This window comes from Marmota marmota, unplaced genomic scaffold, assembly GCF_001458135.2.
Source record: "Marmota marmota marmota unplaced genomic scaffold, marMar, whole genome shotgun sequence".
Taxonomy (NCBI): Eukaryota; Metazoa; Chordata; class Mammalia; order Rodentia; family Sciuridae; genus Marmota; species Marmota marmota.
In genome coordinates, this window is record NW_026000093.1 from 30866339 (window position 1) to 30893933 (window position 27595).

Consider the following 27595-nt stretch of genomic DNA (forward strand, 5'->3'; position numbering starts at 1 on the left):
GGTAGCGCTGAGGGGCGGGACCGAGCTGGCAGCCAGGAAATGCCCAGGAGTGTGTGTCACCTGCGCCCGCAACTTGTTGATTCCCTGGAGCGTCGCCTGCTGGGTCTAGACTTTCTCGCCCCCTTGTCCCCTGGGCGCAGCCCTGGGGAGATACGGAGACGCCCCGGCACAGCACTACCCTCCAACTCCACAGCCATGAGCAAGTTGGGCAAGTTCTTTAAAGGGGGAGGCTCCTCTAGGACCCGGGCTGCTCCCAGCCCCCAGGAAGCCCTGGCCCGACTTCGGGAGACTGAGGAGATGCTGGGCAAGAAACAAGAGTACCTGGAGAACCGAATCCAGAGAGAACTGTCCCTGGCCAAGAAGCACGGCACGCAGAATAAGCGAGGTAGGCTGGGGTCGCGCCCCCAGGCTGCAGCTCTCCCACCTACCTCTGGCCCTTCCTTCCCTTGGGGACCATGGGGAGCACAGCACCCTGGTCCCCCAGGCGGCAGGGTTTGCTTTACAGCCTTTCTAGGAACTGATGCTGGACCCCAGGGCCCGGTGATGAGGATAAGCTGAGCAAGGTACTTACCTGTATGGCAAAATGTAAGAGAGCTTCCAAAATCTCGAAATGAGAATGCTTTTATGCCATATTTAAAAGACTCAAATTAAAAAAAAAAAAAAAGAATCCATGAAGAACCCCAAATTAAGTGTTCAAATCAAGTCATGATAGATATTACTGATTCTTTTTCTCTGGTATCTGGTATGACACTTCTTTATTTAAAATTCTTTTTTTCATGGGATATTTTGTTTATTATGAATTTTTGTATTAATTTTGAGTTTTAGTACATATTGCAGTAAATGTTATTTATCTTGAATACTGAATTTTCTGACACTCCCTTCAATTTTGCTTCTGGCTTTCCTTTCCCTAGTCCAGCCCTCCCACTCCAGTACTGCACAATTAAGTTTTCTGCTGTATGTTTGTATACCAACACAAATCACACATAAATCACGAGTGAAGCATATTCTAGTTTGTTCTGGCTTACTTTGCTCCTCAGACTTTAAAAACTTTGGCTGGCTGTTGTGTAGTTGAGATCTTAAAAAAAAAGTTGAACAATTAAATATTAAATTTCCTATCACTGGCTTTTACCACACACAAGGGACTTTGAGTCAGTAATGATTCTTGGTTCTCCTGTTGCACCTTGAACTCTTTGTTCTTTGCCAGAGTTAATTGGTTTCTACAGTATATGGCTTTCTCTCTAGGACTAGATCCAAATGGTACCCATGGCACATATAAAAACCCAATGAGAAGATGAAGTGGTTTGCTCTTATAATATCAGGCAGACACAGAAATAGAAGTGATAGAACCGGACTTTGCTTACCTCCAAACCCTAAACATCTGCATCTTCAAGTTGGGCTTCTTTAGTCATGAAGAAGCCCTGGGAAGATTGAGCTCACCCTAATGATGCTGCCATTGTTTAAGGCAGGAAAGGAATGGTGTCTCATGGAGTTGAACGTGACAGCCTGCTTCTTCTTGTAAATGCAGGCATGATACTTTTATGGCCAGTTATTACTGGCAATGAAAAAGTCAAGTTTCATTTTTCTCTTCTATTGCATATATCTTTTAGTCATATTAAAGCTTGTTTTAGAGCTAAATAGTGGTTTCTATTTTGACTTTATGTCAGAAAATATTTTAGGAAGTTATTAAATGGCAGTTTCTAAACTGAGACCATATCATTATGGGTTGCTAAAATGTGTCACTGGTCAAAAATGTCACTGGTCAATCTGTTACTCCTCCCTTCTTCCTCAGTTTGATATGTACTCTGACATTTGCTTAGTGTCTGTCAAGGCATCTTTCGACTTTGTCATCTATTTGGATTTGTGTGTAGTTTTGTCTGCTGTGGTTGCTTAGTAAATATTGGTTTAAAATGATCATAAAAACTGAATATCTTCTTCAAGGAACTGGTAAACATGTAGGTTTGCTTTCAGAGAATCACATGTAAAATAATATGTGTTTTATTACTTCTTTTTTTCCCCCCAGAAATGTCCTCCAATTGGCAATGCACTAAAGTGTGTCAAAAGCTAACTTTGAAAAACACAAAGAAAATTAAAGACATTGCTAAGAGCACCAGTCTAACTTCCTTGAATCAGGGAAATTACAGATGCAAGTGTAAAGAATAAGTCACCAATTGGTGTTAAGAAATTCATCCATTCTTTGCCATTTGTACTTGGAAACTTCACAGGTGTTAGCCCAGGCCTGGTTCTGCAGTAGCCCTTGCAAGTAAGCAGCAGAGGCTGATTAGCATCAGGCCATCTATTGTATAAACTATGGAAAAATTTCAATCACAGCCCTGTGCATTAGAAACGCTGTTAATATCAATATCTTCAAAATGTACAAGATAAAACCAAGTGCTGAATGTTTCCTTTGATATAAGGAGGCTTATTAATAGTGGGATTGGGAGAGGGAGCATGGGAGGAGTAGATGAACTCTAGATGGGGCAGAAGGGTTGGAGGGGAAGGAAGGGGACTGGGGTTATAAATGATGGTGGAATGTGATGATCATTATTATCCAAAGTACATGTATGAAGACATGAATCGGTGTGAATATACTTAGTATACAATCAGAAATGAAAAATTGTGTTCTATATGTGTGGTAAGAATGTAATGTATTCCACTGTCATATATAAAAAAGAAAAAATGTACAAGATAACTTCATATACATCTAATTACCTCTGTTAGCCACTATTTTCACAGTCATAGTAACTTAAAACTCTGTATACTCAGTACTAAATGGTCCCCATGCTGCTTTATGCCATTGCTAGAATGGCTGTAGTTTACATTGTAACCAGAGTGAGATAGTGAATGTGCAGTTAAAGCTTTGCTTCTATACTTGGTTGGTCAATTAACACACTGCCAAGTTTACAGCTAGCATTGCATTAAAAACTAAAAGTTCTTCAATGAACTGTGGTACAACAGAAGCCTTGACAATAATCTAAATGCCCACAAGGAGTTTTACTGGAAAAACAAGTAACTTCTAAGTTAGCAAGTGTTAGAAGTGGGATCTCATTGGTGAAATTGTAGATTGGCTAAGGTAGATTTAGAGACATTTCCTTGTCCCCCATGTACGAACTCGTGAGGAGAATCTACTAGGTACATAACTACTTAAAACCAGGTGATATCTGAGGTTTGATCTCAAATCAGTGTGGCATCCTGTCATTGGTTCTGGTGGATTTCTGATTTGAGTGCATCTCCAGTAGGGCACAGCACCTTCTAGGAAATGTCACTGTCAGCCTCAGTGAGCCTTGGAGCATCTGAAGGACATAGAGTTGGGAATTCATTGAGCTTGTGAAACAGATTGACAAACTGTTTATGCTTGCTTACCAGTGCATGCTTATTTAATAAAGTATTTGCAGAATTTAGTCAGAATCTTGTTTGCATGATAACTTGTAGCAAGGCAGTGCAGAAATATCTAATTCTCCTCATCTTAAACTTCTTTTGGGGTTACCATAAATATCTATCAAAAAGAATCCAAGTATGTATAACCAAATTGACTTTGGGACAACCATAATATCATGATATTCAAGGTTCTATTGGAGGATGGGGATATAGCTCAGTTGGTAAAGTGCTTGTCTCGCATGCACAAAGTCCTGGATTCAATCCCCAGCACCCTCCCCTCCCCTGACACACAAAAAGGTTCTATTGGTCCAAAGGGGTATTACTTAGAGTTGGGTACTGTGGTGCATGTCTCTAATCCAGCAACTTGGAAGCTGAGGCAAGAGAACTGTGTAAGTTCAAAGGTTAGCCTTAGCATCTTAGCAAGACCCTATCTCAAAATAAAAAATAAAAAGGGCTGAGAATATAGCGTAGTGGTAAACTGTCCTTGAGTTCAATTCTCAGTACCAAAACAAATGAAGAATAACAATTGGAGCAAGATTCATAATTTAATTTTTTAGTTCTTCAGATTACTATCACATAACACCTGCTTTACAGCTAGTGCTCTTTTTTATACAAAAGCCAACTTACACATGGCTTAATATTTTTTCCCCTTTCTGAATTCTGTCACCTACAGCAGTTTTTAGTCTTGGCTATATAATAAAGTCACTTGGATGCCTGGAGTCCGCTCCTGTAGATTCTGATATAACTCTCAGGAATGGGTTTAGGCATCAGACTTTAAAGAAGTGCTTCCAGCTGATTCTGCCCTGTTGCCAGGTTTCAGTATCAGAACTCCAAATCCATAGTAATGTTAATGAGATAGAAAAAACAGGTCTTTTACTCTCCCAGTGCTTCCTGGTCCCTTTCACATCATGCCCCCATGGCAATGTTTATTTATATGCTTCACTGGGATATGGCAAGTCACCTGGAATTTCCATGCCCCAGGCTGGTGGGCCTCCAGAGTGTCAATTATCTTAGCTCACTGCAAACCTCTGCTGCCACATTGGTTTGGCAACATACCTTAGAGGTTACTCTTCTAATTCCTTTTTGAGGTCTTTTTTATAATATCCCTGACAGATGGCCGTAGGGATTTTGCTCAAGTGCAATTTCATGTTTTAATTTTTATAATTTAATATAAAGGAACTTGGTGTCAGAGTTAAGAACCTGGCTTTCAGAACAGCCAGGCCTAGGCTTGATTTCTAGCCCTGACTGTCACTTAGCAACTCTGTGACCCTAAATCTGACGCTTGGAACCTCTCTCATTCTCCATTTCTTCATCTGCATAATGCATCGATAACAGATACTTAGAGTTGTGAGGATGAATGACATTTCTGTGTAAAGCACTTGGTATACTGCTCTATAAATATCTGTCTTGGTATATCATAGTAGCATTTTTTTTTTTTTTTTGAAGCTGAAGTCAGCCCATTTACTGGCCCAGATTTTTGTCTCCTTGAATAATGTTGAATCAATGTACTGTATCTCCTTTGTGGGACAACAATCTTTTCTCTGAGAGCCCTTTCCCTCATTCTCCTTAGAATTTTTATTCCCTTAGCAAACCTCCTTTACTGTGCTGAGGTTTGTCCCCCAGGGCCCAGTTTACAGAGCAGCAGGTGAGACACTCAGGACACACCTGTGTGACCTGGGTGAGTGCTGCCTAGCATTTTGTGCCTTACCTGCTCCTTCTCTTCTCACCCTTGTCATGGCCCTGATGCTTGTCTTGTTGAGGGCTGAGCAACAACCCCAGATATGTAATTAGATGAAAGAAGTGAATTCAATTTGTGGCTCTCTGTAGGCTTCAGCTTGCTGATCTCATAGGTTAATAGAAAGAAAAAGCTGAGACAGTCAGGAAGTAAATTTGTCCCAAAGCTCTCCTTGGTAATATTACATATGATTCAAGGGAATATCTGGTGCTGAGGCTGCTCCCCCAGTTCGTCAGGTTGTATGGTGAAGTGAGTCGCCCAGGCAGAGTGTCCTCTACTTGAATGAGCTATCTTGCTTTGGAGTCTGGGCTGTGTGGACTGACAGGGATGGATTTGCTTTCAGAGTCATGCTGCAGACATGGTCTGCTGCAGAGCAGCAGAGCAGGGGTGTGTGCACAATCCCACTCTTATGTCAGTGATAGGAACCTCCTTAGTCTCTTGATTTTGCTTTTAACTGTACTTGTCATAGGGCTGAATTCTTCCACACTCACTCACCAGTGACCACAAGGACTTCAGTGTGAAGAGAATCACAACACAGCCAGCTAACACCGAGGGCAAAAGCATGGCTCAGGTAACCGCAGGACCCTGGCAGAAGTCCCCTGGGTGATATAGCTTACCTGGTGACCTCCTTTCTGAAGAGTTTCTCAGAATGTGGCTCTCCAATTACCTGCATTAGTGTTCCTTCTGGATGCTTATTAAAATGTTTGCTCACCAGAACTTGCTAAATTTATTAGGTGTGTAGTCCAGATATCTGAAAATTGAGGAAGCAGCTCAATGATTCTGATCTCCACCACACTTGAGGGCCTGTGAAATATTATTCAGTGCTCTGTTCAACTGCAAGAAACTAATCTCTATTCTGTTTTCTTCCCTTATCCTATATCTCTTGATTTTCTCCCTCTCTGTTGTCATTCAGATACCTGGATGAGAAAAATATTTACCTACCATCCCCTCTGTTTACTTCTGAAGAAACAATTGAGGAGCTTCTGGCAGATCTTTATAGCCATCTGACTCAGTTTCTTTTCTTTTTTTTTATGACCCAGTTTCCTTAAGGACATTTATATGTCTATAGGTGGTACAAATCAACCAGTTAAGGAGGGTTTCAGATTTATCTAGTATTCAAATTACAACTGGGCATTCTCATATATTGCTCTGTTTGCCTTTGTTTATCTGATTATCTTGTACTATACTCAATATTCCAGTGCCTGGAAGGGAAAATAAATTTTTTTGACTGGATGATTAATTAATACCTAGGGCAGGTCTTCCTCCCCAATCAACTGTCCCTCTTTCTTCCAGAAATACAGATTACAGAAATGTGAAGAAATGTGATCCTTCCCACAGCCTCAACCCCACCCACGTTTCTCTTCCTCACATAGACAGTTACCCCATAGTGGGGGACCCTAAAACATCTGCCCCACACCTGAAAATCCCCCTTGCTTAAACTATGATTTTAAAACTTCTCAACCCCCACTGCCTCTGTTTCCCTCTGATCCTGGCAAGGATCCTATTTTGACTTAGGCCTTCACTCACACACCTAGGTACAGACCAGCACAGGGTGTCCTGGGCTTGTTATCACTTTTGCTCTGTCAATACATCCTCAGTTTGTGGATACTTTTTCAGGTGCCCATGTGTCTTACTTTTTTTTAACTAGATTTGGAAAGAGAATCCTAGCCAGATGAGGACCCTCTCCTCTAATTGATTTTCTCACTCAAGCTTGCATTTAGTGCTTTACATTTATTTCTATTAAACATTCTATTTTGGGTTAAGAATTTTAACTGAAATTAAATTAAATTCGTAATTTAAAATTGAAAATTTTTAATTCCAATTTTATTGCCTTTTATATGAGCTCTTTCTTTTAGTTGAATCAGCCATAATCAATCTTTTTGTTGTTACAGAGATATTTGTTAAAATATCAAGTAAGACAGAGAAAAGGACAGAACCTTATGGCTTTCTACTGAAGACTTCATTCCAAGATAACTTCTGCATGATCGAGTCAATGTTTCATCTAAGGTTCAGCTACCCCTTGATAGATCAGCACTCAATGAGTTAGCTCATTGAGTGAGCTCACCCACAGCTGTTCTTAATGGTGCCGGCATGTTTCTCAGTGTTTAGAGCTATTCATTTTAGATAATTTTCAAAATAACAGGAAAGGAAAAAAATGTATGCTATTCTAGACAATGAGATAGAAGGTCAAATATCTAATACTCAGGTTTTGAAACTTAGATATTTAAACTCAGTTATTCATCTAGCTATGAATACACCTGACCTACATTTCAACCCATTATCATTTTGCTTATCCCACTTTTTTTCTCTTTTCTTTTTTTTTTAATTTTTGTTGTTGGTTGTTCAAAACATTACATAGTTCTTTATATATCATATTTCACACTTTGATTCAAGTGGGTTATGAACTCCCATTTTTACCCCGTATACAGATTGCAGACTCACATCAGTTACACATCCATTGATTTACATATTGCCATACTAGTGTCTGTTGTATTCTGCTGCCTTTCCTATCCTCTACTATCCCCCCTCCCCTCCCCTCCCCTCCCCTCTTCTCTCTCTACCCCCTTTACTGTCATTCATTTCTCCCCCTTGTATTATTTTTCCCTTTCCCCTCACTTCCTCTTGTATGTAATTTTGTATAACCCTGAGGGTCTCCTTCCATTTCCATGCAATTTCCCTTCTCTCTCCCTTTCCCTCCCACCTCTCATCCCTGTTTAATGTTAATCTTCTTCTCATGCTCTTCGTCCCTACTCTGTTCTTAGTTACTCTCCTTATATCAAAGAAAACATTTGGCATTTGTTNTCGCTGTTAAAAAAAAAAAATTCTCTCTCTCTCTTAAAAAAAAAAAAAGAAAAAAAAGTACTGTGGTCCTGTATGATTTTCTGTGCTAGATTAGAAAGCCAACAAGTGAATTTTCCTTTGAGTCAGCATCCAAAGAAAAGATGCCCATAAGGTTAAACAGTTTGGCATTTTTCATTTTTGGGAACTCATATGGACTTGTAGTATTCACAGTTTTATTTTCTAACTTCTCAGAATTAAAGTGTACGATATTGAAGCTCTAAAATTGTTCTGTCATGTACGTGTGGCACAGATTTTGACAATTCACTGATGCATTCTGGCCACTTCCAGAAGAACAGTTGGGACTCTTTGTAATGTTGCATAACACTACACCCACTTTTCTAAAACATTAATGAATTTGAAACAGTATTATGAATATTGAAACATTCATTATTATTCTTCATTTAAATTCCACCAGAGTGGGAAGACACTATATTTGGAGAAATATGTATGTTAAAAAAGAATGTGAGTTTTCTTGTTGTCTACTATTTTTTTCAGCTTATTGAATCAGACAAAATAAGATAGAGAAACATAGAAAATCTGCATTAACCTGTAACTATACCAGTGTCAGAGGACTTGATACAGTTTCAAGAAACTATGGCAGAAGAGAACTGTGAGCTTACCCACATGTGTTCTTTTTTTTAAACTCTTTTTTTAAATATTTATTTTTTAAGTGTAGATGGACACAACACATGCCTTTATTTTTATGTGATGCTGAGGATCGAATCTGGGTCCCACCTGTGCTAGGTGAGCGCTCTACTGCTGAGCCACAATCCCAGCCCCCGACATGTGTTCTTAAGGTGTTGGCATGTTTCTCAGCATTTAGAACTATTCATTTAAGATAATTTTCAAAATAACAGGAAAGGAAAAAATGTATGCTACTCTAGCCAATGAGATAGAAGGTTCAATATCTAATACTCAGTTTTTTAAACTTATTTTGCTTTATAGGTCAGGTTTGGAATGGGCATGAGTGAACTGTGCTGTTGTTCTGTTTGTATAATAAGCTTGATTGCATGTGAATGTACTTTTTTAATTATCCCAGATACTTAATATAACAGATAATATTTAGGACTTATTATTATTATTTTAAATCACATTCTTGATCTTCCCCCTTAGTAAATGTAATCAGGTTAATGCTTTCAGTACACATTACCAGTGGTTTTAGTCTTTCCTGCTTCTACGGATTATCCTTTGGTAGAAGTTCTAACAAAACCAATGAGCTAGCTCCTCAGGTAGGGACAGGCCCCACTACCATAGCCCTGTGCAGCCTCATTAATCTCTTATTCAGTCTAGCAATCTAGTGACTTAAAATACCAACCCTGTAATCACTACCCACAGAAGAAAACTCACTCAAAAAGGAAGCAAGCAAGAATGGTGATTCTAAAATTACAGGCAAAGAAAAGGAGCTCATTCTCTATGAAAAGTTAGGAATCCTGCATTAGAAGTGAAATCCTTGATTAAAAATTAAAATTTAATGTCAAGCATCTAGCTTAAAGGAAATGAAGGCTTCAAAAGAAGTTTAGAGAAAAAAAATTATGCAACCCAATGTTTGACTAGCACTTTGGACATTTTGTTCTCTCTTTAAATAATTCCCAGTGAATCTTTTTGACTTTTTCACACAGTGTTGTAGGCTACATAGTCATAATGGGTGTGTCTTATTTTCTGCGGTGTGACATTGTTCTGTGGGCCTTGCTCAGTAAGCATGCTGTTTACATTACCACTTTTTTTGAATTTTTATTTGTTTCTTTTGAAATAGAGTCTTGATATGTTTACTTGGCTGGTCTCAAGACATCTTCCCACCTGAGTCTCCTAAATAGCTGGGACTACATGCACATAGTACCACTCACAGCTATACCATTTCTTTCCACATATTTAGCACATACAGAGTGGAAGTAAATAAAACCTTAGAGTTTGAACAAGAATATTATCCTAATGCAAAAGTTACACTCTGTTAACTGCATAGAGAGAGAGAGAGAGAAATAGAGAGAGAGAGAGAGAATGAGAACAAAAAAATTATGATTATGTTAAACTAATTTGTATACTTTTCAAAGATTGTATATGCAGCCAGCTGTGGTGGCCCATGCCTGTAATCCCAGCAGTTTGGGAGGCTGAGGCAGGAGAATCACAGTTCAAAGCCAGCCTCAGCTATTTAGCAAGGCCCTAAGCAGCTTATCGAGATCCTGTCTCAAAATAAAAAATAAAAAGGTGTGGTGGGGATGTAGCTCTGGGGTAAAGTGCCCCCTGGGTTCAATCCCCAGAACCCCCCCCCCCCCCCCGCCACACACACACACATGAAGATTCACACATATGAGATCCCATGTTATATCATTTTGTGAGCTTTAAATATTTAATAATTTTATTCATGAAAACTATCTTGATTTGTTGAGTGTTACTTGTCTTTAAAGAATTAGAGAATAGTATAGTGTGATATTAATTTCAGGATAAGTATATTTCTAAAGAGTTTAAAATACTAATACTCATCTTGAATGACTCCAAAATTTGTTTACCATAAGTTCTCAAAGGAGTGGTCATAAAGTCATAGACGGTGAGATCTAAAAGGAATATAGTTTGTTGGTCCTTGAACTTCAAGTGATAGAGCAAATTCGTGGTTACTTGCATAGTGCTTCAAACTATTGCTGCATCACATGAACAAAGAATTTTTCCAATAAGTAGAAAATAGAACCACATTAAATATATACATAACATTTAAATAACATATTACATACGTAGATGTATATATTACACCCCAAGTACACATATACCCTGTAAAATTAAGCATAAGAAGCTATTTCTGTTTTTTTCTGTTAACATTTGCTGATTTCATATTCATACCATTTTTCTTATATTCTAGGTAACAGGAGGTCCACAAAGATTACCAATTTGTGAGGTTATGAATAATACTAGTAGCAAGTAAAATATTCAGTCAGTTATGTATTCTGCCTGGTGTCAAACAATTAATTAGGTTTTCACAAAGAGTATCAAGTAGATTTTAATTAATGTATTGGTATGTTGTTCCAATAACAGATCACTTCTACTTGCCTGGCAATTGACCTCTGTAGCAATTAATTATAAGGGATGAGAGTTTCACTGGGTATTTAAAGTAAGTCTTTTTTGCTACATTTCTGCTTTTTCTATAGTTCAGGGTTGATAGCATTTTTGGATCATGAGCTTCCCCTTAGGGTTTACCTCCTCTAATATTCTCCTGTATGCTATCCTGACAGCAAGAATGGCCTCATCCTCAAAAGCAACTGTGAACCATTTAGAATGAGGCGATGAGCATTTTTTCTGTTGGAAAATCACTGTAATTGTCCTTGTCTATTTGTTCTGTATCTGGCGAAGGAGGAGGGCACTGATCCACTTATCTTTTGCACTTTGTAATATTAATCAAACACTATGTTTTCAAATACAAAATGAGGTCCAAAGTTGTGGGATTGCTCACTGCAATATTCCACTTCCAAATGCTCTTTCCTCAGAAAACCTCTGATTTAGCTTCTCCAATCTCATTCCCTTTTACTGTTTTCTCAGGCATCTGTCTTGCCATTGTAAAATCCCATATTTCATTGTTGTGTTCCAGGCTTTTTTTTTAGTTTGCTATTTACCCTTCTTATGACATTTAATATTGGGAGACCTCTGAAAATATGGAGGTTATATATAAGATCCAGCTGGTGTGGCAAGCTGGTGTGATTTGCTCTATTTGTGAGGTTTATAGTTCCTGGTGTCCAATATATCTCAGCCAGAAACTTCATATTGGTATGAGATTTGCAGTAGGAGAGAGGTCATGTTTTTTTTTATCGATCAGTGTATTGAGTATACGTGTAGATAGTCACTGGGCTTTATCTACATTGCCTCCTCTCTGAAGCCTTCCCTTACCCCTGAGAGAGAGAAAGAGAGAGAGAGAGAGAGAGAGAGAGAGAGAGAGAGAGAGAGAGAGAGAGAGATTCAAATATCTCTGTGTATCCATTGTACTGTGTACATGTTTCATTCTCACTACGACTTGAGATGGAGAATGTTACTTATGCATATTACTGTCCTTGGGGGCAGTGCCTATAACATAGTAGGTGCTTAATAAATGCTTCTTTTATTTATGTGGTGCAGGAATCCATCCCAGGGTCTTGCACATGCTAAGCAAGTGCTCCACCACTGAGTTGCACCCCCAGCCCTAATAAATGCTTACAGCATAGTGAATAAGCAACTGAATCCATTTTGTATTTTGCCTTTCTGAGTTTGTCATCTTGTTCCTTTGTTCCTCTAGTTCCTAAAAGTGCCAGGCATGTGGTAGATCCTTAATAGGTGTGTGTTAGGTTACTGAAATAAATGAACAAAGAACATTCTTTGAATGTGCACAAACCGAGGAAAATTCATAATGGGATGTCCCAGGCTAAATGACTGTTAAAATTTTATAGTATTTCCTCAGCTGTTTCCAATCTAACCTGTGATTTTGAACCCAAAGATTTTATTTTTATCCCACTTGTAAAATGCTTGTGACGCTTATTCAGATTGTGCTTTCTGAGAACTAAAATCATGTACCACAAATGGAAGGCACTGCTTAATTTACGAGGTGATTTGTATGTGAATATGAACAGGGCTTACAGTAAACTTCCTCAAATAAAACCTGATCATGAGATTCCCCAGTTAAAAACAAAAGATGACATAACCAATTATCTGTGACATAGCTCTCTTAAGAACTCTCATAACTGGCTTAATCTTCAGACTCTCGTCTATTAGTTCTTCCTTCCTTAGAGCTCATCCATTCATAGAGAAGAGCTGACGTAATGCAGTTTCATATTTCATGACCAGGGTTGTCTGAAGTCACTGGATAAAATGGCTCCTAAAAGGTTCTTCCTGTTTGCCAGGATTAGCAATGCACACATTTATACATCCTAGATGAGAAAACAGACTGACCTTTAAAACCAACATGCCCTACGCATTATTCAAGCAATGAAGCTACAGCCCTTTTTTGCTATTTTAAGTTCTTTGGAGCAGATGACTGAAAGTCTTCCTCCTTTGGCAGCAGAGTTGTATAGGATGGCTTTTATTTTGACTGAAGTGGATAGTTCTTGCATTTCATTCTCAATCTCCGGTGGTCAGCAGTCAGGACTCTCCTGTATTGACTTATGTTCTCCTGAACATAAAGCACATTGTTCTGCAGCTCCATTGCTAAAGGGACGTCACTATTATGTGAGAAGAGGAAACTCTTGGCTGTTTCTCCACCATAGAGGGATACAATAGGTTCTTTTGTTTTAGAAAGAAAGTTGCCCAGTTCTCACCAGCTGCTTAAAAACACATGCTGGGAGTCTGGAAAATGTAATTATACCTTCCAAACAGGTTAAACTACATGGTTCTAAAAGTGTCCTTTACCATATCAGGAGCTATGCTTGATTTGCAGCATTTGTTGCATGCCTTCTCAAAAAGTCATAGTAGTAGGGCCGGGGTTGTGGCTCAGTGGTAGAGTGCTTGCCTGGCATGTGTAAGGCACTGGGTTTGATTCTCAGCACCACATATAAATGAATAAAATAAAGGTCCATTGACAACTAAAAAATATTAAAAAACAAAAGTCACAGTAGATGTGAGATCTAGTCATGTAGGAGTCATTGGTTTTACCTATGCAAGATTTATAAAAAATATTTAAATCAGTATTTAAAATTAAAATTTGGGGACTTTGCTTGCAAATCCAGATTTCTTACTTCTTTGGAATATATGGGGGGCTAGGCCTGTAGGTCTGCAGGGCAGCCATAGACAGAAGCCCAGAGGTGCTGCTTCTATTAGATCATGCACATGCTCTCTGGTCTCTGGGTCCCCCTTACTTCTCTTGAGGTCCTGAGTCTGAGGCTAGTGTCCAATGCCCTGGCACTGGATTTTTTTTTTTTCCACTAGAGGTTGAACCCAGAGGTGCTTTATCACACTGAGCTACATCCCCAGCCCTTTTAATATTTTTTATTTTGATATAAGTTTTGCTAAGTTGCTGAGGCTGGCCGTGAACTTGCAATCCTCCTGCTTTAGCCTCCCGAGTCATTGGGATTAGAGGTGCATGCCGCTGTGCCTGTCCTGTCACTGTTTTTTAATGGTACAGTAGAGAAACATTTCTCTTTCTCATAGGAGAGAAAAGAAAGAAAGCCCTTTTCCTGACCCTCTCTCTGCTTCACTTACTTTCATTACCTTCCTGGCTCTGTCTGAGTTTGGGACTCTGGTGCTGGCCAATCTGTAGTTTGCAATATAGGAATTAAAGTTGAGGTCCCAATCCTGAGTGAATTTTACATTTCTCTTAAATATTTTGGGAGGCAGAAACCATGTGTTAACATAGGCATTTAAAATCGTGTCCGAACCAGAATTTATTAATAATTACCATTTTGCAAATGGTGAGTTCATATTGTGTATATTCCCTGTTGGGGTTCCGACAGCCTATGAAGGAAATGGCCATGAGGACAAAGACCCCTAATATTTAGTTATTATGCAGTATGTGCCAGGCATGGCACTAAGCATTTTACTTGTGTTATTTCATTTAATCTTTAACAACTGAGTGAGGTATATTCCCATTAACCACGAGGCTAAGCAAGTTATTTAAAGCCATATAGTTGTAGATTGAGGGAGCCCAGGTTTGGAAGCAGGCAGCTTCTCAGTTCTATTGTTGTCTTCTAGGTGTTGTTATTATTCCAGTGAGGGGACATCAGTAAGGAGAGTTAAGGGTACACATTAAGATTATTTTGCGCAGTTATTAAGTGGCAAAGATAGGATTAAAATATAGGTTTGGAGACTCCAAGACTTCTTTATACCAAATTATATTTCTTAATTTAAAAAAAATCTATAATTTTTACTAGGAAATATGGCATATTTCTTCATGGAGAACTTGTAAAATTTTCTGGAAGGAAATGTTCTTGGGTCAGTAGGTACCACTGCACAGAACAGCCTGGCAAGTGAGGGAGGAGACCCCCTGGAAACGTTCCAGAGTGCTGGGGGAAGAGATGTGTATTTGCTAGTCAGCTTTTTAGGATTCTCTGCTGGAAACCATGGTTTGCTGTACCTATTGAAATGCACAGCTGTTTTGTAATATTGTGTTCCTATTATGGTGAGTTATACCGAAAAAAAACTAAGTAATTTGTTTTGAAGGGTTATCAGAATTGGGATAGACAATCTTATTAAGAATGTTATATAAATCACTGACATTGATAGTAATATTTAGTGGCTATGCCCCTGTCATTCACAGGGGCTATATAAATGATCCCAGTTCTTATAATTCCTAGGCCTGATTTAATCCCCATTCCCAGAACAACAAACTGAAGCTCAAAGAAGCGAAGTGACACATCTGTTAAATTGGGGAAGAAGGTCCACACTCCATACTCTTTTCACTGGACTGTGTTGTTATTGTACTGTGGGCACAAAATCATGAAATTTATTCATTTAATATTAGTTTATTCCATCATCTTTAAAATGGCTTATTGTAGTATGTACTCTTGTGTTTGTGTGTGTGTGTTATGTGGCATAAATCGTATCATGCACACAAAGCACTTAGCACCAGTTTGGCATATAGAAAATTATCAGTAAATGTTACTTTTTGTTATGTATTTTATTGACCCAGTCGTAGGAATTGGACAAGTTGCTGGAGAAACAGAGACGTAAGATGCTCTTTCATCAAAATGTTTATAATTAGGCACAGGAGAGATGGAACAGAACAGATTTTACAAATAATTACAATACAGTGTGGTAGATACAGCAGTAGCTGTGGATCCACAGACAGAGGGATAGCCCAGGGGGTCAGCTGGCCATTCTCCCTGTGCATTGGAGAAAACCCTCCCACAGATTGGTCATTAATGTGGTAAGGCTGTCTTAAGTGTGATCTTGTAAGAAGGTCTTTGAGCCAATTGACTTAAGAAGAAATTGTTTTAGTTCTTTCCTACAGGACAGGATAAGCAAATAAGAGCTGTTCTATAATTAAAGTGTAATGCTGTTCAATAAAAGCTTAATTGTGGTGCCACACCGGAAGAGGAAAACAGCAGAGCCTGAGGTAACCTCGGACCCCACAGTGGGTAGTGAGGGTAGGAAGAAAAGTCACCACTGCCAGGAGGGAGAAATATTTCACACTCAAAGCAAAGCCTTTCTTGGGCAACTGTAGGAGTCCCCAGCTGTGTGCTCGCTCCCTCCTGTGGAAGGAAGCCTGCCTGCCGGCATTCCCACTTGTTCCACAGAGCTGTGGGCAGCCTTCTCCTTCCAGGAGAGGCTTCTGTAACTACAAGACACACAGCAACTTACAGGAACCATTCTAGCCTTTCATTTATAAATATGAACCTACAAGAGACAATCAGAAGCATTTTGAGGAAGGGCAGTTATGCAAAAGCATCAAGGTAAGCAAAGCAGACAATGGAACCCAAGAGAAGAGAGAGAGTTTCGGAAATGAAAGGTGGAAATAAACATCTTGTATTGAATCTTCAGGGTTCAAGAGGCTATTGCATCTGTGAGACAAGAGAATGCTGCCATAGAAATCTGCAGGTAGAAAACAAGAAGTTAGAAATTAAAAACATAATTTAAAAACCAATTAAAGGGCAAGAGAAAGGTAAAATGAATATAGGTGAAGATGAAACTAGTAATCAGGAAAATAAAATCAAGAAATTCTCCCTGAATATTGATCAAAAAGATGGAGAGACAAACTAATAGGTTAGGGGATAGAGCCAAAGAAGCTGGTATCCATCTCACAGAGGTTTCAAAAGAGAGGAAACAGAATGTTTATGTGGGAACAGGTGATGGTAGAGATGATTTAAAAATAAGTGAAGATTTCAGAGGAGAGTGACAGAAATATTGGAGAACAGAGAAGAAACAAAAGAAATAATGGAACACTTTTTCCTCAAGCTAAAGGAAATTTTTATTCTAATTCTTCACAATAAAAATGCTTAGTTGGAAAAAACAAAAGATAAAAGGCACATTCCTAGAATTATCCTAGGGAAATTTCATGACTTTAATATAAAAAATAGAATCTCAAATACTTTCAGAGGATAAACAAAAAGGCAAAGCATTTACAAATAAATTAGAATATTTTTAATCAAACTTTTGAGATGTTGACTACTGCAAAACAACAGAATAGAGTCTTAAAATTTTAAAATATTTGGCATCTAGAATTCTGGAAAAGTCTAAATTATCATGCAAGTTTGAAACAAAATAAAGATTTTTTCAGACCTATAGGTATTCAGAGTTTACATCTATGCACATTTATATAAGTATATCTACAGTATTTTATCTATATGCTAAAAAATACTTTGCTGAAAAAAGATTCACTTCAGTAAAATTTAAAAAGCCATCAAAGAGAACAATGTAGAATATAAGGAGCAATAGTAAGAAAATAAGCCACTAAACATACAGATTAGTGTAAATAACTAGTGAAATTATGCATATGATGCTTATTATTGAGAAAGAGTCCCTTAAAAAATTGAAAGAATAGCAAGAAATTTGTTAGTCATCTCGAAGTCAAAAAAAATTGCAGATTATTTAGACATTGTGGAGTCTGGGGTGGGAAGGGAATCTTGTTTGGAAACAGTAAATTATAGACTGATTAATTTTCAATAGGGTTATAAAACTTATTTAATTATATGTGTATATTTTAAATACAAGTGTATTTGTTAGGAGAATAAATTTAGTATATGCACAAATTATAGTGAAAAAATGAACAAAAATACTTGACTAATCTACATAAAGAAAAGAAAGCAATGAGGACAAAATGTACAGCAATCAGAAGACACAGAAATTGACAGTAAAAAGATCATATTTTGTAAAATCAATTATTGTAATAAATGAGGCTATGGCCACATGCAGTGGAACATGTCTGTAATCCTAGTGGCTCCTGAGGCTGAGACAAGAGAATCACATTTAAAGACAGCCTCAGCAACTTATTGAGGCCCTAAGCAACTTAGCAAAATCTTGTTTCAAAATAAAATATAGAAAGGGCTGGGGATGTAACTCAGAGGTTAGGTACTCCTGGGTTCACTCCCCAGTACCACGCCCCTGAAAAAAAGAAGACCAGAAGACCCAACAATAAAAATTTTAGAAGAGGAGAAGTTCATTTGGGATTCACAATTTCAGAGGTCTTAGTTCAGGTACCACCAATTCCATTGCTCTGTGCCTGAGGTGGGCAGAACATCAAGGTGGACGGGTGTGATGCAGGACATGGCCACCAGGAAGCAGAGAGAGTGAGAGAACTCCCCTCACCATGGACAAAATATAAACCCCAAAGTCATGCCCCCAGTGACCCTCCTCCTCCAACCACACCCTACATGCTTACAGTTACTACCTAGTTAATCCCCATCAAGGGATTAATGCACTGATTAGGTTAAACCTCTCTCGTAATCTGATCATTTCACCTCTATGCTTTCTTGTGTTGTCTCACACGAGAGCTTTTGAGGGATACCTCATACCTAAACCATAACAACATTCGAGTATATGCTATTTTTAATAGGCATTCTAAAAAGGGGCAAATAAAAATTTGAAATAGAGGTCCATGAAAAAGTTTATTAAAAGCAAACTGTAACCAAAAGAAGGCCAAAATATGAATATAAGACAAGATGGAATTTAAGGAAAAAAAATATAAGTGGGATATAGGATGATATTTTGTGCTGATTTTTTTAAAGTCTTTGCAGTTTATTAACCCTCTTGTGAAAAACTGGCACAATTGCCACAGATAGTCATGGCAGAGTCTTTACTCTGCATTTTGCTGGCACTAACACTGGCCTTTGCAGTTCCCCTGACTCCTTTTGTTCTATTCTTCTGTTCCTTTCACTGTTTTCTTGAGGTCTTTTTCTTCTGTGTATGTCATGTCTTGCAAGTCTATATTTGTATTCACTTTTCTTTGCATAACCCAAAGAATTATAAGTCATGCCAAAGCCATCACCAAAATGGGTTCTAAATCCAAAAACAAAGATGATGTCTGGGGTGGTCTTGTACATTTTGACTAGATTTTCCTGAGAATCTGTTTTATGTACTGTTGTCTTCTCAAGGTGAAGGAAATCAGTAACCATTTGTTCCCTCTGAAGTGGTCAGTTGGTCATGGACTTCCTGGTCTGGATATGAATGTGTCATTCATGATGGTGGCTGATCCTCAGGTAGCCAGACAGGGAGGAAAAGAGCTTCACAGATGACTAATAAAATCTATTAAGAAAATACAATGCCTATGAGTCTGTGAACCAGTGAAAAAACACTGGAATAAGTAAATTTGTTGGAGTTACAAAAAGCAATTCCTGCGAACAGAAGGAGTTTTCTCCCAGAAGTATGTTGTAATAACTCATCTGCTTCTGTCCAAATCCACAAACTATTTGAGTTCTTTTGTCAAATCCATTTAATTATCACTTCTCTTTATGCTAACATTCTTCTGCTATTCTTTTCTTGCACTTCCCCCAAATGCTTTATCAAAAATGAACATTTTAGGGGGCTCAGCAGTAGAGCGCTCGCCTTGCAGGCATGAGACCCTGGGTTCAATCCTCAGCACCACATAAAAATAAATAAGTGAAATAAAGATATTGTGTCCAATTACAACTAAAAAATAAATATAAAAAATGAACATTTTAGGGCCTGATAATGTTGCCTTTCAAAATGCTAAAGTCAAAGGACTCTTAGTTTTGTGGTTTCAAATTGATATAGGTAAGATTATCTTGCTAAGGGGTGAATAAGAAGGTTATTTGGATATTGTTTCTCTGAAGACAGTGTTCTTTTATGACACCCATATGCCATGTACTCCTTGAGGATGACTCTAACTGCACTGATTTCACGGACACTTGGTTAGATGTAACCTTAATGACCATTTCTTAATCATTTCAAATCAAGACATGTAGGTCCACACTCCAGGATCTGGTTCCAGCTGCCACCCATTAGTGGTCTCACTTTAAGCAAGTCAATTAAATGTGTCTCCATAAACTCACCTTTAAGGAAGAGGACTAGAGTTGACAACCATTCAGGTCCTTTGGTCCTCTAAAGACTTTTTTTGTTTTGCATAGTTTTACTCATATTTTTATCTTTTAAAAAAATGTTTCTGTGTTATATTTCATGGAATATTATAATTGACTTTGCGTCCTCTGTTGTACCTTCCAGATCTTTGGAAGAAAGCATAACACAGTGTTTGAGAGATGTCACCCTTTAGTGTCTCAGGAGTGTTTGGTGTGCGCTTTGTCTTAGGTATCAGCAGTTCTGAGTCTGTGGGTGGTGTGTGTAAATGCCTTGAGTAGTGTCTCTTCCCTTATGAATGTGGTCTCTCCCTTGTTTAGCTGCATTGCAGGCGCTAAAGAGAAAGAAGAGGTTGGAAAAGCAGCTCACTCAGATCGACGGCACCCTTTCCACCATTGAGTTCCAGAGAGAAGCTTTGGAAAACTCCCACACCAACACAGAGGTGTTGAGGAACATGGGCTTTGCAGCAAAGGCAATGAAAGCTGTTCATGAAAACATGTGCGTGACTTTGTTCTCCCTCTGAATCATAAATGCCCTCAGTGTTGGGAAAAGCCCTTGAAATTATATGATGATTTTAGCAGGAATCTCTTTACTCATTTGAGGCTCTTTGGCATACTGAATGGAATGCTTTCTCAGAGGTAAATCAGAGGTTGCCATGACAAAAAAGATGAGGACAAACCAACCAGCCATGAAAAAAAGAAGGGTGTACATTTTTATCCTTCATGTTTCTTAGTTCTCTATGATTGCTTGAAATTCCATCTCTGTACATACCTTAATTCTATAATTTAAAAAAAGACCCTTCAATGTCAACATCTGTGCCGAGGAATAGTGGTTGTCCAACTTGGGTGGGAATCTGAGCTGTTAAAGGGAACAGATTCCAGGTTCCTGGAAGTAGGATAGGATTTTTTATTTGTTTGTTTGTTTTTAACCAACTTCCCAAGTGATTCTGATACCACCCAAGGTTTGAGAACTTTGTAGAATAGATACAGAATATAGAGAGAGTAATAGTTGTGGGAATGAAATTTTATACTTTGGGGCTCAAATTTGCTGGCTTATCATCCCAGCTGCCCAGGGACAATCCCTTGGGCAGATTGCTTTCTCTCTCTCTCTGATTCAGTTTCCTTATCTGTAAATTGGAAATTTCAATGAGATGCTAGATGAAATGCACTCAACACAGTTTTCAGAGTAAGCACTCAATAATCATTCATCGTGGTAGTGGGGCTGGTGGCAGTTTGGTTCACACCCACATTGGGAAGTAAATGCCAGTGACCTGATCCTTTCCTGGTGTTAGTCATGACAGTGGAATCTTGGTCAAAGATGCATAAGAGCAATGAATGCCTGAGGGATGTAGACAGATTTGCACAGGATAGGAAGAGTGGAAAAGGCAGAGGCTGGGGCAGTGAAGACAGCCTTTCGAACATTTTCTTGCCTTTGTAGTTCATTAACAATCAGCCACCATTTTGGCAGCTTTAGAGAGGTCATTAGATTCGTTATCAGACTCTAAATTCTCTATGGTTGCTGGAAGCTGGGTGCTGAAATGTACAAATTAGTCTCTCCCCAGATAGCTCAACAGCATCACACCATTGTGTTCCTTTTGAGAAAAATTCACACCCAGCCCCAAACTTTAGCAACACATTTCTCATTCTCCTTTTAATAAATACATTCATTATAGATATAATAGTAAGGATTGGAGATAAAGGGTGTAGGAGAGTGATAAAAGTATTCTTTTTGATTACTGCGTGAAAATATGTCAGAGTACTCTGTGGTCATAGCATATGGAGAGAATCTGAGAAACTCAAAAAGACTAATTCTTCTGGGACACAAACTTTCAGTGTTTAGGTTACTTAATAATGAAGTAACCTTGTATCCTTGTATCCAATCAGCTTGGCCTAGTTTTGGAGCTGAAGGAATGATTTGGAGACACCTGGATTCCTTTGCTGTAGTTGCTGATTCTTCTGGGGTACCCATAGGCCAAATCCTTTTCCCTTTAATAATCTCCTGGGGCATCACACTATGGGAAAACCCTCAAGGCATCAGGATCTGAGGTATTTTAGAAATTAGATCTCTAGTCCCAGAGTTCAGCTTCTACAAATGCTGCTTTCAGAAAGTGGCTATTGAGAGCTGCCATACATATCTCCATCTTGGTGGTCCCTGGTGGTTCGTGGTATATCTCCTATAGAAGTAATATATGGTAGTATATATCTAAATTTTTACAAATGCCCTTTTATACAAAATTTCAAAATGGCCCCATAAATTCTGTTATAAAATAATTTGATTTATAGTAACTCCTAAAGGTAATGGATATTTACTTAATATTTAAAATATAGGTGCATATAAAGGATTGTTAAGTTTTTTGAAGTGCAAATTATTTTTAAGTTGATATTTATCAACTTTATATCAGTGGGGAATTTTTGTTATGCTACTGAAATAATTAAGAGTTTATATTATGGGCTGGGGATATAGCTCAGTTGGTAGAGTACTTGCCTTGCCTGCACAAGGCCCCAGATTTGATCCCTAGCATCACACACACACAAAGTTTATATTAAATTGACTCATTGTGGTGGGGTTTGGTGGTATATACCTATAATCCCAATTACTTGGGAGGCTGAGGCAGGAGGATCACTTCAGCTCAGGAGTTTGAGATCCATCTGGGCAACACATCAAGACTCTATCTCAAATAAAAAAGAAATCCACTAATTTTTTCATATGGGATTATGCCTACATTTATAATTTTAAGGTAAAATCCTAAAATATTTCAACAAATTATTATTTGCCAGGGATCTGAACAAAATAGATGACTTGATGCAAGACATCACAGAGCAACAGGACATTGCCCAAGAAATCTCAGAAGCATTTTCTCAACGGGTTGGATTTAACGATGGCTTTGATGAGGTAGGTAACACAATGGTAATGTGGTTTGTGGCTGCTATACCACAATAGGGTAGCAGCCTAGAGCATGTAGTGGGTAGATTCTTTTGTTCCTTGGAGAATAAATGATATTTGTTGAAAATGCACTTCTTTTGAGGGAGAAATGAAGAGTTAGTAGCTCTGATTTAAAGGAAAGATTAATCTAGTTTGGCAAACAGCCTCCTAATTAAGTTTTCAGCTATTAAGGAAAAGCGGAATGTGATTATGTAAAGTTACTGACTTTTAATGGTTGGAGTCTGAATAGCCCCATTAGGAGGGATCGAGTGCTCACACATCTGGGCAAACAAAGCAGACTGTGTTGCTTTGCAAAATGCAGGCATCATGCTTTGTAGATGTTAAATTAGAGGTCCGGCTGCCTCTGTTTATTAGTCAGATTATGAAACAACATAATGTGGGGTGGCATTATTAACACATACATTCTGTTTAGATTAATCAGTCTAATAATACAGAGAGGAGGTAATTATGTTGGTGGTGTTTGCACTGTGAATTTCAGCTGCGCTACTCAAAGCATACACAAGTAGGCCTAGGGCATGTTTAAAAACATGTCCACATACTAGAGTAGCATAGCAAAGAGTCCAACTTCCTTCTATGTGATACTAAAAACGATACATCTAACAAGTACAATGTGGCTCCATGGAATCCTAGAAAGTGAGAATTGAGTGATAACTGAGTTTAAAAAATGGCATAGACCATTATGAAGTCAAACAACAACAAATGCTGGCGAGGATGTGGGGAAAAGGGTACACTTGTACATTGCTGGTGGGACTGCAAATTGGTGCAGCCAATTTGGAAAGCAGTATGGAGATTTCTGGGAAAGTTGGGAATGGAACCACCATTTGACCCAGCTATTGCCCTTCTCAGACTATTCCCTGAAGACCTTAAAAGAGCGTACTACAGGGATACTGCCACATCGATGTTCATAGCAGCACAATTCACAATAGCTAGACTGTGGAACCAACCCAGATGCCCTTCAATAGATGAATGGATAAAAAAAATGTGGCATTTATACACAATGGAGTATTACTCTGCATTAAAAAATGACAAAATCATAGAATTTGCAGGGAAATGGATGGCATTAGAGCAGATTATGCTAAGTGAAGCTAGCCAATCTCTAAAAAACAAATGCCAAATGTCTTCTTTGATATAAGGAGAACAACTAAAAACAGAGCAGGGAGGAAGAGCATGAGAAAAAGATTAACATTAAACAGGGACAAGAGGTGGGAGGGAAAGGGAGCGAGAAGGGAAATTGCATGGAAATGGAAGGTGACCCTCATTGTTATACAAAATTACATATAAAAGGATGTGAGGGGAAAGGGAAAAAAATCAAGGGAGAGAAATGAATTACAGTATATGGGGTAGAGAGAGAAGATGGGAGGGGAGGGGAGGGGGGATAGTAGAGGATAGGAAAGGCAGCAGAATACAACAGACACTAGTATGGCAATATGTAAAAACGTGGATGTGTAACCGATGTGATTCTGCAATCTATATACGGGGTAAAAATGGGAGTTCATAACCCACTTGAATCAAATGTATGAAATATGATATGTCAAGAGCTTTGTAATGTTTTGAACAACCAATAAAAATAAAGTGAGGTACTAAAAAAAAATGGCATAGACAAGAGGTTGACAAAATATGGCTTGAAGACCAAATCATTCCCTTTGCTTGTTTTTGTCTGGCCTAGAGCCAAGAAGGTTTTTCAGTTTTGTGGTATTGTAGAAAACAACTACAAAGAAGACTATGTGATGGAAAGATATGTGACCTGCAACACCTAAAACATTGCTACCTGACCCTTTATAGGAAATATTTGCCAACCCTGGTGTAGACTAACAAGCATCTAATGCATGCATTGTGGCATGGTGGAAAGGGCCTTGGGCTTATGAGGACATCTTAAGTCCCTTTACTTTTCTCACCTGTAGTTTTCTCATAGATAGAATGGAAACTCTTGGATCACTGGATTATCTCCAAAGCTTATTAAATTCTAAAATTCTTTTCTAAAATGATCAAATAAGAGTTTGGAACTGAAAGGCTAAAAATGATGGAGGAGATAGCTACTGTGTCCATCATATTTCCTGAAGAAAACATCAATGTCTTTCTGGTGCTGTTGGTAATTGTCAAGTACCCATGGCATTCTGGGCATGCAGTCAACATAAAGCAGCTCATTCTGCCATTACCACAGTTACTATGTTTGTTTTTTGAGCAGAACTAGGCATCAGACTATTCATTCTATTATCATTTTATTTATATAAACTGAGGAGAAGTGTAAAGCACTTAGCCACACTCATCATGCTGTTTCACATGACCTGATGGTATACACCTTCTTATTTTATTTTTTTAATGTGCAGTCAGTTTAATAGAGGTCAACTTTCTGCAAATCTGATACTCATGAATTTGATCAATGAGGACTTGGCTTAAGTATCTCCTCTCTTGCTCCATGGTGTTATTAACCTTACTTTAATATATTTGTTTACATGGCTTTCTCCCAAATTTAAGCATGCACTCCTTGAATGTGGGGAGTGTGGATTCAATTTTGCATCTCTAGTACTGAGTTCAAACTCTGTCCTAAATTTGTGGAATCAAGAGTGAATGAATGAATGAAGAATCTACCTGGTTGACTCTAAGGGTGTCCCAGGTCATTTCTAATTGTGATAACCTAAAAAATTCAATGATGGTAAATTTAATTTTGACTCTTGACTTTTTCCTGAGGGGAGCTGATCTCTATCTGAGACTTATGGAGGCAAGAGATGTGAAATACTTCAGGTTATCTCAGACCTGGTACAAGGTGACGAACATCCTTAAGATCTCAAACTAATGTTGCCTCTCTACAGCTTTTGTTCGGGGAATAGTTTAAGATTAAACCAGACTCTTTTGGACTATTGTTAAAGAAATACATTATACCTGTCTTTGAACTGAAGTTTTATTAACCCAAGCACACACATGATTTATGTTAACTTTGATGATTTGATAAAGGTACCACAGTATCTCTGATTCTTTTTATTTTTATTGCATTATGGTTTTTGCTATGCTTACTGTTCTATTTTCAATAGCATTAGCCCAAATAAAAATATTTATTTCTTCCAATTAAAGTTTCATAGCTTCTCAACAGGAGAAAAGAAGAGAGCATATTGAAAAAATGACAGGCAAGGTGTAAATTTCCCAGAAACTGAGATTATATATTCAGCTAGCACAAATTACTTGAATGGCTGTTTACTGAAGTATTATAAGATTAACTACAACAAATTTGCACAACCCAAAATATTCATTTTTTAATCATTGCTCAGTGTTGCAAAAAAGACTTAGTTTTAAAATAAATATTCCATTTCACTGGGTTCTCACATATCAATTGGGTAGCAGATGTTCTTGTTATTGTGTTTAAGGAAACCCACTTCTTGAAACGTTAACTCTGTAATTCTTCCTTTCTCCTACGTTCAGGATGAGTTGATGGCAGAACTTGAAGAACTGGAGCAGGAGGAATTAAACAAGAAGATGACAAATATTCGGCTTCCAAATGTGCCTTCCTCTTCTCTCCCAGCACAGCCAGAGAGAGGGCCAGCGGCATCCTCCTTTGCACACCGATCTCGAGCAGGTCTGTACCCATCTCCACTACCTGTGTTCTTACAGTTTCCTAAAAATAATAGCCACGTCCCTTCTTTTAGTACTCATTTACATTTGATTTCATAAATAAACACATTTTATGTGTAATTCATACCTTTTTGTAGGCTGAAAGTGGGAGTGATGTCAATGACTAATTTTTTAAAAATCATTTTTATGTTCCAGCCTCTTCCAGGAGGGTAGAAGACGAAGACGATGGAATCAAGCAATTGGCAGCTTGGGCTACTTAATATAAAGTGGAATTTCCTGAAATCGAAATCGATGAACTATGTATGAGACATAAAAAATATTTTTGCCAAGTTCAGAAGTTAACAAAGACCCTGCTTTATATTTACACTGGATGAATGAATAATTGTCTTTTAAGCCTCATAAGTAAAAGTTAGGAAAGGAGTTGTGTGTAGACACCGAATGAAGGAGGAAGAAGGACCTCCTGGTAGCTTCTGAAAGGATCCCTCCATGTTGATGGTGGGGGACACACGTCTCTCTCCTCTGTTGACTCCTGTATTTACCGTCCTTGAGTTGATGTTCTCTCTCTGTTTGTTGAAAGCTGAATTCTACTGACATGTATGATATGTAATAGTTTGCAAGCCATTTATGAAGGACACGTTTAGGATAGCTGGGGAAACGTCTTTTCCTATGTGAATGCAAGGTTGTGTGTTGTCTATCCATGTCGCCCATGGTAAACCTAAATATGTGGAGTCTCTTTTAGGAAAGACTTCTGGTGGGGAAGTCTCCGTAAGAGTCTATACATACATAGTTGCACTTGAGTCTTGCAGTTTAAAATCTTAAAGGAGCTTTAATTGACATTTATTATGCCAATTAAGCTTGGAATGGGGCAATGGATGCATTTCCCAAAATGTCTGAAAGCACTAAAGGCTTACACTGCTGAGTGAGAATCTCTGGGGTGTAATTTAGCCACTTAGGGAGCTGCGTTAACACTCCCAGGCCATTATGATGCTGTTGTGGCTTCTCTGTGTTAAATGTGAGTGTTCATTCTTTTCTGTTTTGTGCTCTCTTGCACTTTTTTTTTTTTTTTACAAGTTCCGGGATACACTTTGTAACTATGTAAAAATATTGACAATTCAAAGTATGTCCTGAATAAAATTTTGGCCATAATTGTTTTTAAATGAAGATAAATTATAAGATTATGTATTACTCATAAAATGCCATAAACCATAAAATGAAAAAATCATTACA

The 27595-nt window shown here is 38.2% G+C and overlaps 1 protein-coding gene and 1 pseudogene across 1 annotated transcript; one reads left to right on the forward strand and one right to left on the reverse strand.

Moving 5' to 3' along the window:
- The first annotated feature begins 24 nt into the window (after nt 1–24).
- Nucleotides 25–27595, forward strand: Chmp4c (charged multivesicular body protein 4C). Its single transcript, XM_015485920.2, has 5 exons — nt 25–385; nt 20182–20359; nt 22639–22753; nt 26219–26372; nt 26564–27595. The coding sequence occupies exons 1-5, from the start codon at nt 40–42 to the stop codon at nt 26626–26628; spliced, it is 858 nt and encodes a 285-aa protein (XP_015341406.1). The 5' UTR covers nt 25–39; the 3' UTR covers nt 26629–27595.
- On the reverse strand, nt 18569–18984 carry LOC125610520 (annotated as a pseudogene).

Bases quoted from the DNA above. Each gene is read 5' to 3' on its own strand.
- Chmp4c (XM_015485920.2), top strand. From the start codon at position 40: ATGCCCAGGAGTGTGTGTCACCTGCGCCCGCAACTTGTTGATTCCCTG. The intron at 20,360-22,638 runs GTGCGTGACTTT...ATTATTTGCCAG, and splicing joins AAAGCTGTTCATGAAAACAT to GGATCTGAACAAAATAGATG. The intron at 26,373-26,563 runs GTCTGTACCCAT...TTTATGTTCCAG, and splicing joins TGCACACCGATCTCGAGCAG to CCTCTTCCAGGAGGGTAGAA.